Consider the following 14,432-nt stretch of genomic DNA (forward strand, 5'->3'; position numbering starts at 1 on the left):
TAATTATTTTTTGCCCACTTGTGGAAAGTTGTTCATACTTTAATTCTTGGTTATACTACATGTTGCTTTGGTTAAGTTGGTTTCGTGAGAACCTATTTTATCCCGTCAGGCATGTTGTTAATTGGTCTAAGCGTTGTGTTTGGTCTTTCTACTTATTTGAAGAGGTGCTGCCACTTCTGCTCCTGCAGTTAGGTTTGGTTTGTGTTTTGGCTGGGGTTTTTGTAGTTAAGTTTCATAGCTGCTCAACTTCTACGATCAGCAGTCCTTTGTAGAAAGTTTTTGGAGGCTTTCCTCTTTTGGTGCATGCTGATTTTTTTGGTGTAATGATGGAGCTGAAGGGATATATCTGGATCTTTACTTTTTGGGTGCTGACGATTTCTCTCAGCCCGTATAGTTTTTTATGCTTTGATTGTAATCGTAGAAAAAGGATCTACCGGCTCTTAGGTTTTTTTTTTCCTTTTGAATCTTGTAGCTCTTTGGAGCAGTAGCGAGCTGGTGGAACCTTCTAAGGACTTTGTAACCGATTTTGTTATTAACGCGTAGGCCCCTTCTAGTGGGTTTTAACTAAAAAAAAAAAAAAAATGATACACAAATGTGTGTTCAAGCTAATGAATGAACATCGGCAATACCTTACAGAGATTTTTAAAATAAAAATTCTGAAATAATTAATATTTCATTTGGGACAGTTTTTTTACTGCTTAAAACAGTTTTCTAATAAAAAAACCATCACAAACAAAGCAAAGCCGGACATTAAGCATCAAAAAGCTTGAAAATAATTTATTCAGATGGATCAGTTCTGATTGACAAGGAAGACGTAGATGAATGTATGCTGAGTATCCGATAATTGGAATCTGATTCAAAGACGTTTGATGGCTCCTCGGTTAACTGAACTCTTTCCATGGCTTTTGTAGTCTGTTACAGAAAAAAAAAATGTAAATTCTAATGAACAAAAGGTGGCAATGATGAACCTCATTGGCTCTTCTTATGTTGTTTATCAAATCAAATTAGCTGGGCTGAACGTAACGAATGCTAGAAAGTGTTAAAATAAAATGAAATCCTGTCATTTTCTACTTGGAAGCAAACAAAAAAGGAGAGTTTTCAGGTGAAAGCTTACTTGTTTCTCCCAGTCTGTAAGGATTGTCATGATTAGAAGGACTAAGTCTTGGACAAAAATCGCACAGATGTTTCCAATCCAAAGACCCTATATTTTAACAAAACTAATTTGTCAATTACTTTTTTTATTGCTTAATTATCTTTGTTTTTATTGCAAACAAAGGGTCAATAAATATGAACTAACCTTTACTCCCATATGGCAAACAAAACCAAGAAGTATGGATGATGGAATTCCAACAAGATAGTAAGAGCCAAGACAAACAAAAGCTCCAAGCTTTTGGCGACCACATCCTCTTATTGTGCCTGAATTCATCCAAAGTAATTTAGAATTTTCACAAGGCATTGAAGAAATAAAAATTTAATAAGAACAAAGGAAGAAATTAGTCCTTGTTTGAGGGCTTAAATACGTACCTAAAAGCACACATTGGAAACCATCTATGCAATGGGATAGAGCAATCCATGGAATCATTACAGCCACAGCCTTCACAACTTCTATCTCTTTGGTGTATGCATGACCCCATAAGCTCCGTCCACCGATCATCACTAATCCTACTATCAAACCTTCACTAATGATGGTTAATGTTGCAACTAGTATTGCTAGAAGAGCAGCCCTTGGATTTTTTGCACCCAATTCGTTGGATATTCTAGTACTGAAAAAATTAAGGAACTTTAAAATGAGTCTTCGTTTGTTGCTTTAGATTTAGATAACGAAATAAAATCATTTCGGCTAACCTGATTGCACCACTAAGGCCCAAGGGGATCGCATAAACCAGTGAAGAAATGTTTTGGCTGTGGAAATGGAAGAAATTAATCATATATAAAACTAAATTAACTTATATAAATAAGATTACGTACGAAATAGAATTTAAGAAAAAAATACCTTATAGACATTAATGATGTTTGGAGCGCTGGATTTGTAAGAAGTCCAGCAAGTATCAACAACAGCTCGAATTGCCAGTTTTGAAAGCTACAAATATATCTCATGTAAGAAGCATGTATAAGGATTGAGCACCAATGATATTCAAAGAAGTACTGCATTAGATACTAACCAAACCATCAAAGTAGAAGGAATGCCGAGTTTAAGAAACTCCCATAAGCCATGAAAAGCTTCTCTAGAGAATCCAGTCCATGTTGACTTGCAAGAGGGAGACAGAAAGACATATAGTACTAATAGCAGCAAATTGAACCAATAAGAGATTGAAACCGAAAGCGCAGCTCCTCGATAACCAAGTCCAGTTTTATAGGTAAAGAACCAACAATTGAATATGTGAAAAATAGCTGTGATTGCACTGCTAATCATTATGGGTACCACTATTTTTTGAGCTTGTAAGAACCTGAGGATGCACTGTATAAGGCCAAATGCGAATAGTGATGGAATCATCAACCGAGCATAAGATTCTGCAGCCATTGATATCTCTGGGACTTGGCGGAGCAAGATAAGAATTCTTCCAGAGAAAGCCGTGCCAAAGGCAAGTGGAATGCTGATAATGACACAAATGACCATTGCTCTTTGTAGATATAAACCTACCGTCTTGTAATTTTTTGCTCCAAAAGATTGTCCACATAAGGTATCTAGTGCAGAACTTACTCCCATCTGCTTAATCATTGGACAAGAGAATGAAGAAACATAAATGATCGATTTTAATCCATAAAAATTTTGGTGCATTACGTACTGATCTTACATCAGTAACTCAAAGAAGGAAAATAAATAAAGGAGAAGTACATACGAGCACTGAGAAGCCAAGTGAATTGACGAAGGAAATGGCTATGGAAGCTCCGGCGAGTTTCTGGTGACTTATATGGCCAACTACCATTATCGATACAAATTGGAGGGCGAACATAAGGAAATTCGCAACTGTAAGTGGCATTGCAAGGCACATCTGCCTTTTTATCTCCTTCGTCATTCCCACCATTTTCTCCATTGATGTCTTCTGTATTTCTATATCCATTTCAGTACCTCCTTCATTATCTCACTCTTCCCGCCTTTATATAACTTTGGAATTCTAAGCTGGTAATATGATGACAAGCTATAAGACAAGGAGGTGAGTTCCTTTTTACTACTCGTCTTTTTATAGTTATTTTCAAGAGAAGTTTATTATTATTATTATTATTATTATTATATTTTATTTTATTTTAAAAACTCAGAGTGGGCCTATGCGTTGATTGGAAGAGAAATTACAAGTCCTTGATAGCAAGCTAAGCTCCAAAGAAGTACAATAAAAAAAAAGCAAAATTCCTAGAAGCAAAGGATCCCCAAGCTAGTTACAAAAGAAGAAAAAACCAATCATCAACAAGCTTTCAAACCGAACTACCCCTGCTATCTAAAAATGTAAATTATAACCATCATGTGATAGATACACAACCTTTCTAAGAACTATGATACTCAAAGTTCGTCTTCCGAGCACGTTATATTTGTTAAGTAGAATGAAGTTGAACTCTTAAATGTCAAGTCATATTTTGATATAATGCTTGTAGCAAAAAAAAGCTCTAAAGTTAACAAACCAAGCATTCAACAAGCTACTAATGGCTTGGCTTTATTATAGCTCGTTCGTGATTGTTTGATTAAGTAATCAAACAAACTTCTATATCTTTTTAAAATACTCAATGATTAAATAAATATTTGATGTTGTTGTTCTTGTACTCAATGATTAAATAAACTAAGATGAACTACTATATGTCAACTCATTTCTGTCATGAACAACAACATTTAAAGCTCATAAATAAGCTAGATCACTACAGGAATGTATTACCGGCGGCTTGACAGCCGGCAAACTGCCGTGGATAATTGCGGTAATCAGCGGCGGTTCCAACCGCCGGAAAACTGCCGCCTAGATAAACCGCCGGTAAAAGGCCGCCGGTAAAGGTTTCCTACGCGATTTTTTCCGGCGGCGTAAGGACCGACGCTAAGCCGCCGGTAATACTATAAACCGCCGATATTATTACCCAAACCGCCGGAAATAACCGCCGCATTTGGCTGTTTTTCCTGTAGTGGATATGAAGCTCGATAACAAGCTCTTTAAAAAGCTCAAATCATGTTTGACACATAAATGATGAACAAGCTTATTTATAAGTACTAGTTCTAGGTTTGCAAATTTAAATTGTTGAGAATAGCATGATCAACATGACCTCCATTCTTTTCAATAAAATTTTCAGTCCATGTTAATAATTCTAAAAATATCTTTACTAATCTCATAACATCTAAGTTAAAAAAATAATCAATCTTCACTTGAGTTCTAAGAGTTACATAAAATAACCTACAACAACAACAACAACAACATCAAGCCTTTTATCCCACTACGTGGGGTCGGCTACATTAATCCTTTTTCTCCATTGTGTCATATTAAAAGTCAAATTCTCGCTTAAATCTAATAAAAAAAGGTCATTTCTAATATTTTATAACTAAGTATTTTTAGGTCTACCCCGACCTTTCTTAACATAATTCAAATCTAATATCTCTACTCTCCTAACAGGCCGGTCATCGGAAGGCCGCCATTTTATGTGACCAAACCATCTAAGGCGACTCTCTCTAATCTTATCTTCTACTGGAGCTACATAAAATAACCTAATAATTAAAAATATATAAAATTATTAAAACATTATAATCTAAGAAATAACATTTTGAAAAATGGAAAAAATATATTTATATTCACAGTCAAATGTAATGTGTGAATTCTAATTCAACTTACTATGATCCATTAAAAAATTCTCAATATTTTAAAATCAAATTACAAAAATAATATTCAAATCCCCAAATCACAATCATGAAATTGTCACAATTTGATCTCCAAAGCCCACCTTTCTATCGCCTTTTGATGACCAAATCCTCAAAATTATACAGTACTGATCAAAATTTCGCATAATATTATATAAGAGGAAATAGCCTCTTTCCTTCATTGGCAACAATTAATTATCAAATTAACAAGATTATGGGAACTATCATTAAGCTCACAAAATTATTTTTCAACTGCATGATTAGATTCAATCAAAGCCTTTATTGAAATATTCTTCAAAATGTAAGCATAAATTCTCACTTCGCAATTATTATATTGTTTTAGCAAAAGCCAATTTCTGAATTTACACAACTCCTGCATTTCCTGGAAACCAATGACATCAAATTCACATTAACTATTTTAAAATTTCACCAAATAAAATTAAAATTTGTGTCAATGAAGAAAATTAAAATTTTAGATATTCATGATATTATTTTTTTTGCAAGAATATAGAGGCATTAAAATAAACCTAGTAAAAAGTTGCAAGACGCAAGGAGCCAGGCTCAAAAAATTAAGATGAAAACCATCCGTAGAGCCAAAACTTGATATATGAGAAGAACGTTCACGATGAAGACTAAGGCTTTGTTTGGGACAGCTTTCTTCTTGCTTCTTAAAGTAGTTTTTTAGCATAAAAATTAAAATTTTTGTACTATAAAGTTGCTTTCAGAAGTAGTAAGAAAGTCGTCCCAAACAAAACCTAAACATCCTAAAAAAACAAATACCCAAAGGAAGTAACCAGAATAAAAGAGCAAGTACAAAGAACTTTTATTTCGTCCGGTGTAAGGATGCAGAGGAACATCTGGTTGTAGGCAAAATCGCGCCTATACTGAGGTGTACCGAGTTTTTTCATAAAACTCGGTACACCTCGGTATAGGCGCGATTTTGCCTACAACCGGATGTTCCTCTGCATCCGGTCGGAGGACGTAATAATTGTTTGAGTACAATGGAGTAAACCTACTAGTCACCAATATTTCAAAAATTGGATCCAATGTTGCATTCGAAGGGACCAAATTCTACAGAAGAAAGAGCTAAACAAACTAATAAGTAAATCATCCAATAAATTGATGAACTCCAAATACAATGACCAGCGAAACTAACACCAGGATCATCAAAGAAAACATGCAGGAGAAGCCTATAACTGGAAGAAACGGGAAACACCCACAATACGAAGCCATAACACAAGGAGAGAGAGAGCCAACACGGGAAAGCACTACAGAAAATTCAGCTGTTTGCAGTGGAGAAATTCGCCGCAAAATAAATGAAATCCGTCGCATGTCTTGGTTTGATTCCTCCGTTGAAACATGCGTTGCAAAATTATTTGCAATGGAACACATTCGTCGCAAATATTTGCGGTGCATTTGCAGCAGATGTGCGATGGAAAATCCAGGGCAAATTGCAGCGGAAAATCCTTCGTTTGCGGCAGAAAATCCGCCATACATTTTGACAAAAAATCAGTTGTAAATTCGCTGCCATTTGTGACCCGTCACAAACAACGATACAAGATTGTCATATCAATGTTCGCGATTGAAATTTTACCAGAAATCTGTTGGAAAGTTGTTGCATAAATAAAAAAATAGCTCATGCTATATGCTATTGAGCTTTCCACGAATACAAACAGTTTAAAAACAATAATTAAATATAGTAATAAAAGCAATAATAATAGAACAGTAACAATCTAATTGCTCAAATAAATAATCACATTTCATAAAATTTTACAATTGTTATAACACTATAAAATTTTACAATTGTTATAACACTGTTAAAGTTTCAATAACTCTTGTACATCAAAAGAAATAAAATGCATCAAAAATATTTTTACAAATCCTCTAGGTGGAATTTCAATCCTCGCTCTCCCACTTGAACGATGATGGCGCATCAAGTATCTAAATGTTCATGTCCTCCTATCTTTTTTAGATATTTTCTAACTCCGTTGTCAAATTAGCCACCTAGTTACTATATAAGCTCTCACGGATGCCTATGGAGTAGTTAGTAGCAGAAGAGGACTATTCCTTATACGCGTAGGACTGCGAGCCTAATTCATAAATTTGTCCATTCTGCATTTTTCTTAACGCCTACAACCAAATACGTTAGTTAGAAATATTTGTGATACCCTTAGAGGATCCCTCTCCAGCTGGAATCCCATTCTCTCAAACTGTGTATACTTATCCTACAAAACATAACATAAGATTACTCATCGTATAGTTGCCAGTTACAATGTTTCTACAAGAATAATATCCTTATATGCTTACATATGCCCTCCTCGCTCCCTAATCTAACCACTACTTGTAATAGCCCGTAGTTTGACTCAGATAAATAATTTTTTCCTGGTTTAAATAAAACTCCAAATCACAAACCGTTTTAACCATAACATTGTTATTATAATATTTTATTTGCACCAATTTTTTCATAATTTTGGATATCGATGAAAATCCTTAAGAAATTGGTACTTGATTGTACAAGTGGGGATTTTGGGACCATCATATGTTTGTTTTACAATCTGATTTCACTGATCTTTTTTAAATAAAATATTTTTCTATACTTTTGAAGTCTCAAAATAATTTATTTGAATTTTATACTAAGGAATTGATTAAATTAAATAGTTTTATTAATATTATATTATCATTTTAATTATAAATATCTAAAAGCATTATATAAGTTTATTATGCCTTTTTTATTCTCAAATTTGTTTAGCAGAGAAATTAAATTGAGATATTAAGAGAGAAAGTGAGGAGAGAGAAAAAGAAACTTAAAATTTAGAGGTCTCAGAGTTATTTTTGTCAGTCTGCTTAGCTAGAAAATTTGCTCGTCTCACTGTAAGGAACCTTTAACTTATTTCTAATCTCAAAATTTTTGTATTCTTGATATTTTTCTGATCAAATTTATATTTTTATTATCGAAAAATAAGAATAATTTTGTATTAGTACAATTTTCACCTCGTAACTTCTTATATGTTATAGAGATTGAAATTATGAATATTTTGAGTATTTATTTGTTATTTTTTACGAGATGATTTTGAAAATTTAACAATTTTTGCCTAGTTAAAAATTTATTTTAACATATAAAAATAGTGATTTAGTTTAGCTAAAGCTTCAGAATCTATTTATATAATATTAGGTAAATATATTGGTTAAATTCTAAAAATATTAATTTATGCTCAATATGATTTTTATTATTTATCGGTAAGATATTTAAATATTTTCTGAATTAAGCTCAATTATATTTTATTTACAGTAATATATTGAAAATGAATGTGAATATATTATACTATTTTGATAATAATGTGTGTATAAAAGACAAGTAAAGACTGATTGACCTGTTGGTTGGAGACTGATTGACCTGTACAGGATGGTGGGCATTAAATAGCATGGTTTTGTGTTATCCTCTAGTCATAAATGTGATACACTGATTGAGACTTATAAGGAGAAGATTATTGTGCCGAAAAAATAAAGTAACGACTCTATTTATTGAGCCAATAATTTACTGATACTAATACAATACTAAAAAAAATTTTGATAGCTAAGACTTCTTACTTGTTTAGTGTGACTATTGAAATGCATTTTTTTGAGGTATTATTCTTATTATTATACACATTTTTTTACTATACAAATTTACTAATATTGCATTATTATACAGCTCTTACCATTAGATTGTTATTGTTATTGATTTAGATATTGCTATTATTTAATACTACTAATTCACTATCATGATATTAAGCATGTGATATTCTAAGTACGAGATATATAATACATAGATAGCATGTGTACATTAATGTATGATTTTACTATATTGATTTTATTTTAACAGTTTTTACTGATATTTTTATTCAATGCTTTATTCAATTTATGTACTGATTGGTATTACGAAATTGACAATTACTTTATAGATTTGATACTAGTACTAGTTTCTTGCTTTACTACCTTTCATACCAAAGTTTTTTATTATTTATATATTATATTACTATTGCATGTGAAGTTTTATTGTTTACTGATTTTATACTGATTCAATGATTATATGAATGTAACTGCTACAATTTGACTATTGAAATGCATATTGCTCATTCTTATGATTTGAATTCTGTTATATATTTTGGTGACCTGCTTGACATTTTAGTTTGATGAGTTTTATATATGATTTTTGATAATGAATATATATATATATATATATATATATAGATTTTTTGAATATAGAATATATTTTGCTATTTATTATTGATAAAAGATATTAGTAACTCTGGTTGTTTTTTTTTTTTAAGTTGAAACCCAGTAGAGGGGCCTACGCATTAATATAGGTAAAAATTACAAGATCCTTAAAAGGGTTCTCAAACTCACTACCGCTCAAAGAGCTACAAAAATTAAAAGAAAAGAAAACCTACGAGCTCGAGAACCCTGCTATAAAACAATACAAATCAACCTAGGAACATGCTACGGTGCTTAAGCGAAAGCACCCAAAAAAAAGGGAACTAACAACAAAAAAATAACAAAAATGCTCCCCAAAGAAGTCATCCGCAAAGATCTGACAATCCCACGCCCAAATAGGATCCTGCACACCCAAAAAATAAACCAAAGACTGCAAAAGTAAAGTAAAAGAAATGACAAACCTAAATAAAGTAATAAAAATCCTCCAAAAAGGATACAGGCAAAAATGAAGTAACCAGTCCTGAAATAAGAGAAACACAACAGTTAGTAAATTATATAAGCAAGCAATAACCCACATAAACTCAGGCCAAATGCTCCAGCCACCGGTCAGAGAAAAATAACGAGGAGAGCTGAAGGATATAGACCTGAAAAAACCAACCCATGCAGGTACAACCAAAAGGCGCCACACCCAGAATAGGGAAGAGATGTCTGTAAACGATAGCCAAGCACCACCCAGCAACAGAAAAAGGAAGAGAAAACCAAAACCCAAACGACCAATTAATCATTGACATAAGGCAACCCCAGACGGTCCAAAATAAGCAGACCCTTAACATTAGACGGAAGCAGGTGAAAATCCAAATCCATAACAGAGTTCAAAACACAACCAATGCCAGCCGAACCAGCAGCTGATGCATTGGCCATAGCAAGAATAATGGAAAATATACAATTAAGTAAGTTAAGGTACACCCTAATCTCCCTCAAAGTATAAAACTCCATAGAAGAGCAATTATAAACATCTAAGTTCTTGATCATCCTGAAATCAAAATCAGAATCCAAAATAACATCAGTAAGGTTCAAAATGATGCACAATTGTAAACCGTGAAGCACCCCAGCCAAGACAGCCCTGGAGAAAAACCATCAACCAACAGGCCCAGCAAAACCACAAATGAAAGAACCATTATGATCCCTAAGAACACCCCCAAAACCAAAAGAATTACTCAACTTAGTACCCGAAACATTCAGCTTAACAGAAGAAGAAGAGGGCTTCTCCCAGGTAATGCATCTAGAATTACGAATGGAAAAATCAACCATTAAATTAATGCCCAACTTGAGGGCAACAAAATTAACATTAAAAAAACTTTTAATCGAAATAAGCTAGACATAATATAAGGCAACCACTTTATCCTTTCTTTTATGAATAATCCTCATAAAATTCATCTGCACCCTGTTAAAATGGGACTCATTCCGGGCTAACCAGATAAACCAAAGAAACAAACAGGGAATGACATTATATGAATATGCCCTTTAGTATTAACCAGCCAGCAATCCAAAATAGAATATAAAGAAGCATTAGAAGAGAAAAAATTGAACTGAAACAAATCCTCAAAATATAACCAAACCTTAATAGCAACCGGGCCTGAAATAAAGACATGGTGCATATTCTCAATATGGTAGCAGCATTGACATTTAGAAGGTAAGAAAAACCCTTTTTTCCTCAAGTTATCATCAGTAGAAACCAGCTTATGAAGAAATCTCCAGATAAAAATCGAAACAGTAGAGGGAATAGACTTATGCCAGATTAAGTTAAAAAATTTAGTCGGAGCCTTATTGATTCTGAAGGAATGCCAAGCTTCCTTAACCAAAAATTTACCATCCTTAGAAAGAGAAAAAAGCAACACATCTTTAGAGTAAATGTTTAAAGGAATTTTTAAAATAAGCTGAATTATACTATCATGGAGAATGTAAGAAAGTTTCTCAACATCCCAACCATGCCCAGCAAAAAAATGGTTAACTTTATAATCGAAGTAGAAATAGAATTTAATAAGGAGTCAATGGACTGACCATTAATCCAGCGGTATTGTCAAAAGAAAATGGTGCCATAACTAAGTCCCCAAGCCAAAAAGGGCTCAAACTTCCACTTAACCGAGCAAAGACGTTTCCAAACTTTAGAATTACCAACAGTGTAGCCACAAAGAGAAGGATGCCTCCTCCCACAATACTTAACAGACATGAAATTAGCCCAAAGGCAGTCATTGTTCCTGAGCTTAAACCAAAGCTTAAAAGAGAAGGTGACAGCCAAATCCATCATCGTTTTACAGCCCAAAGCCCCCTCATCCATAGACCCACAACACTTATTCCAAGAAGACCAATGGATCTTGGAAGTGTTATAATAGCCTTTCCAAAAAATTTTATTGATAATTCTTTCAATCCTCTGACAAACAGTATTCGTAGGAAAAAGAGTTTGAAAACAGTAGACAGGAATAGAACAGAGAACACTTTTAATAAGAGTTAAACACCCACCAAAACTTAAGAAGTTAGAATCACAAGAAGATGATTTGTTATGAACAACAGAAATTAAATCATCAAATAAAAAAGACCTCTTCCTGTCCTTAAATAAAGGAATACCCAAATACTTCAGAGGTAAAGAACCTTGAGAAAAACCAGTAATGTTCTGAATCTCCACGACCCGAGCTGCAGAAACATTCTTACCAATAATAAAGCAGCTCTTAGATTTTTTAAAGGACAAACCACTGACAGACTCAAAATGCTCGAACAAACTCATAATTTTACCAACCATATTACTGCTAGTATTAGAAAAGATAATAAAATCATCCGCAAAGCAAATATGGGAAATATTAATACCACCTAAAGTATGAAAATAAAGGTTAGAACAATTTTTAAAGGTGTCCTCCAAAGCCCTGGACAGGTAATCCGCGGCAAGGATAAAGAGGGCAGGGGACAGAGGATCCCCCTAACACAACTCATGAGACGACTTAAAAAAACCATGACTCTTACCGTTAACAAGAATAGAAAAGTAAGCAGATTTAATGAGACAGATGAAAGCAACATCAAAACCAAAAAGACTCAAAATCTTATAAATAAAATTCCAATTAATATTGTCATAAGCCTTTGAAATATCAAGTTTCATGATCATGTTGCCACCATGACACTTAACATCAAGATCATTACAAAATTCTTGCGCCAACATGATATTATCAGAGATAGCTCTACCTTTAACAAAATCATCTGGTACGGAGAAATGAGCTTAGGCAAAAGAATAGTTAAACGATTCATAAGAATTTTAGAAAGCACTTTATAAAAGATAATACACAAGCTAATGGGTCTAAAATCATTCCAAGTGTTAACAGAATTATTCTTAGGATGAAGCACAACAGAAGTGGAAGAAAAGAATTTAGGAATAATAGAACCCTTAAAGAAGTCATTAACAACATTAAGCAAATCCATGGAAATAATATTCCAAGTTTTCTGAAAAAACTTAGTAGTGTAACCATCAGGACCCACCACAGAATTAGAATCCATACCAAATAAGACAACTTTAAGCTCCTCCAAGGAAGGAGGAATAGATAACAAAGCATTATCCTCACTTAAAACCAAATGAGGAATAAAGGCAGGGTTAGGAGCACTAATGGGAATAAAGGTTTTGTTAAGATGAGTTTGAAAAAAATTAACAGCAAGGGAAGAAATCTCCCCATAATCCTCAGACATAGTCCCATCCTCTTTAGCAATTTTATGAATGAAATTAGAAAACCGCCTCTTCTTAACCAAAGCATGAAAATAATTAGTGTTCTTATCACCATCAACCAAATGCTTAATAGCCGCTTTATGTTTCCAAAATTCCTCCTCTTAATCTTGAAGCTTTCAAAGATCCACCTTAGCATCATTAAACAAAGCAAAATTAACCTCAGTAGGATCGGATTGACACAAGCTATCAAGAGAATTAACTTTAGATTTAGCTGAAGAAATATTGGCAAACAAATTTTTAAACACATTGTGATTCCACCACTTCAAGACAAGTTTAAGCCTTTTGAGTTTAAGCCACAATATATGCATACCCGAGATAGTGTCATCAGGGAAAAGCGGGGCCTCCCAATTAACCCTCACAACATCAAGGAAAGAGGGGTGTAGCAGCCACATGTTCTGAAACCTAAAGTGAGAAATAGGGGCAGTATTCTTAATATTAATAAGAATAGGGGAATGGTCAGAAAGAGTACGACTAAGATGTTCAATTTTAGTCAAATGAAAAACATTAAGCCAAGCATCATTGAACAGCACTCTATCCAATCTTTGACACAAATGACCACGATGCCAAGTAAAATTGTTGCCAGTAAAACCAATATCAATAAGATTGTAATTTGAAATAATATCATTGAAATCTTCTATGGATTGATAAATGGGAAGAGAGCCACCCAAGCGTTCGGAAGGACAAGAGATAGTATTGAAATCCCCACCAACAATCCATGGAAGACTACAACCATTATGAAAATGACAAATTTTCTCCCAGAGGATTCTTTTAGTAAAGCGAGAAGAGGCGGTATAAATAAAAGACGAGCAACATTGAAAATTAGACCTTTCAATATTACAATGAAGAACTTGGTAAATGTTACCAATAATATCAAGTCTAACGAAATCCTTCCAAAAGACCCAAATTTTGTTTGAAATATTAGCAAAAGAAGACTTAAAACTCACAAACTTAGCAGTACCACACAATTTGTCAACAGAAATAAGAGGTTCAAGTAAAACGAGGATAGAAATGTTATGCATACGACATAAGTTTTTAACTCTAATTCTAGAAGAAGGGCAACCAATACCCCGCACATTCCAAAAAATAGCATTAAACATAAAAAAACAAGTTTAATGAGAAGTATGAGAGCGGGTATTTCTAGGCAATAAAACAACATTTTTGGGCTTCCGACCCCTCTTCCCACGACCCTTAGAAAAACTCAAGTCATTATCATTTCTAGCATAACATTAATTTCGCCATAATGTCCACCTCAGTGTCAGTATATGCATCACAATGATAATGATCAACTAAAAAGGACTGAGCATCAAAATTAGAGTCAACCGGCCCTACATGTTTGACCATATCACTTTCTAAGAAAAACACACCATCCTCAATAGTAGAAAAATTATTAGAACCACCCCCCAAAGGAGGTTTGGAAACAACTAAAGAAGAAACTTCACTTACAACCGTAGGCTTTAAAGCATTGGAAGAATCAATATCTCCAATATCAAGCACGACTTCCAGATTATCCGAACTATGAACATTTATAATATCTTTCCAATTAGCTTCATCTTAGGGAGAAAGAGACTTGTTAGTAAGTAAAACATCATGAACAAGCAAATGAGAAGAATTAGGAACCATATTAAAAGATAAAATAGGATCCTTAGAAAC

At 33.5% G+C, this 14,432-nt stretch overlaps 1 protein-coding gene across 1 annotated transcript; it reads right to left on the reverse strand.

The window, feature by feature from the left end:
• Positions 1–777: 777 nt before the first annotated feature.
• On the reverse strand, positions 778–3,062 carry LOC110105712 (protein DETOXIFICATION 17-like). The gene is made up of 8 exons (XM_020835313.1): positions 2,841–3,062; positions 2,163–2,707; positions 1,994–2,080; positions 1,846–1,902; positions 1,525–1,763; positions 1,298–1,416; positions 1,115–1,201; positions 778–912 (listed from the first exon to the last, which is right to left on the reverse strand). Exons 1-8 carry the CDS (start codon positions 3,060–3,062, stop codon positions 778–780), a joined length of 1,491 nt encoding a protein of 496 aa, XP_020690972.1.
• Positions 3,063–14,432: the final 11,370 nt, after the last annotated feature.

The sequence above is a fragment of the Dendrobium catenatum genome, unplaced genomic scaffold (assembly GCF_001605985.2).
Source record: "Dendrobium catenatum unplaced genomic scaffold, ASM160598v2 fragScaff_scaffold_803, whole genome shotgun sequence".
NCBI lineage: Eukaryota > Viridiplantae > Streptophyta > Magnoliopsida > Asparagales > Orchidaceae > Dendrobium > Dendrobium catenatum.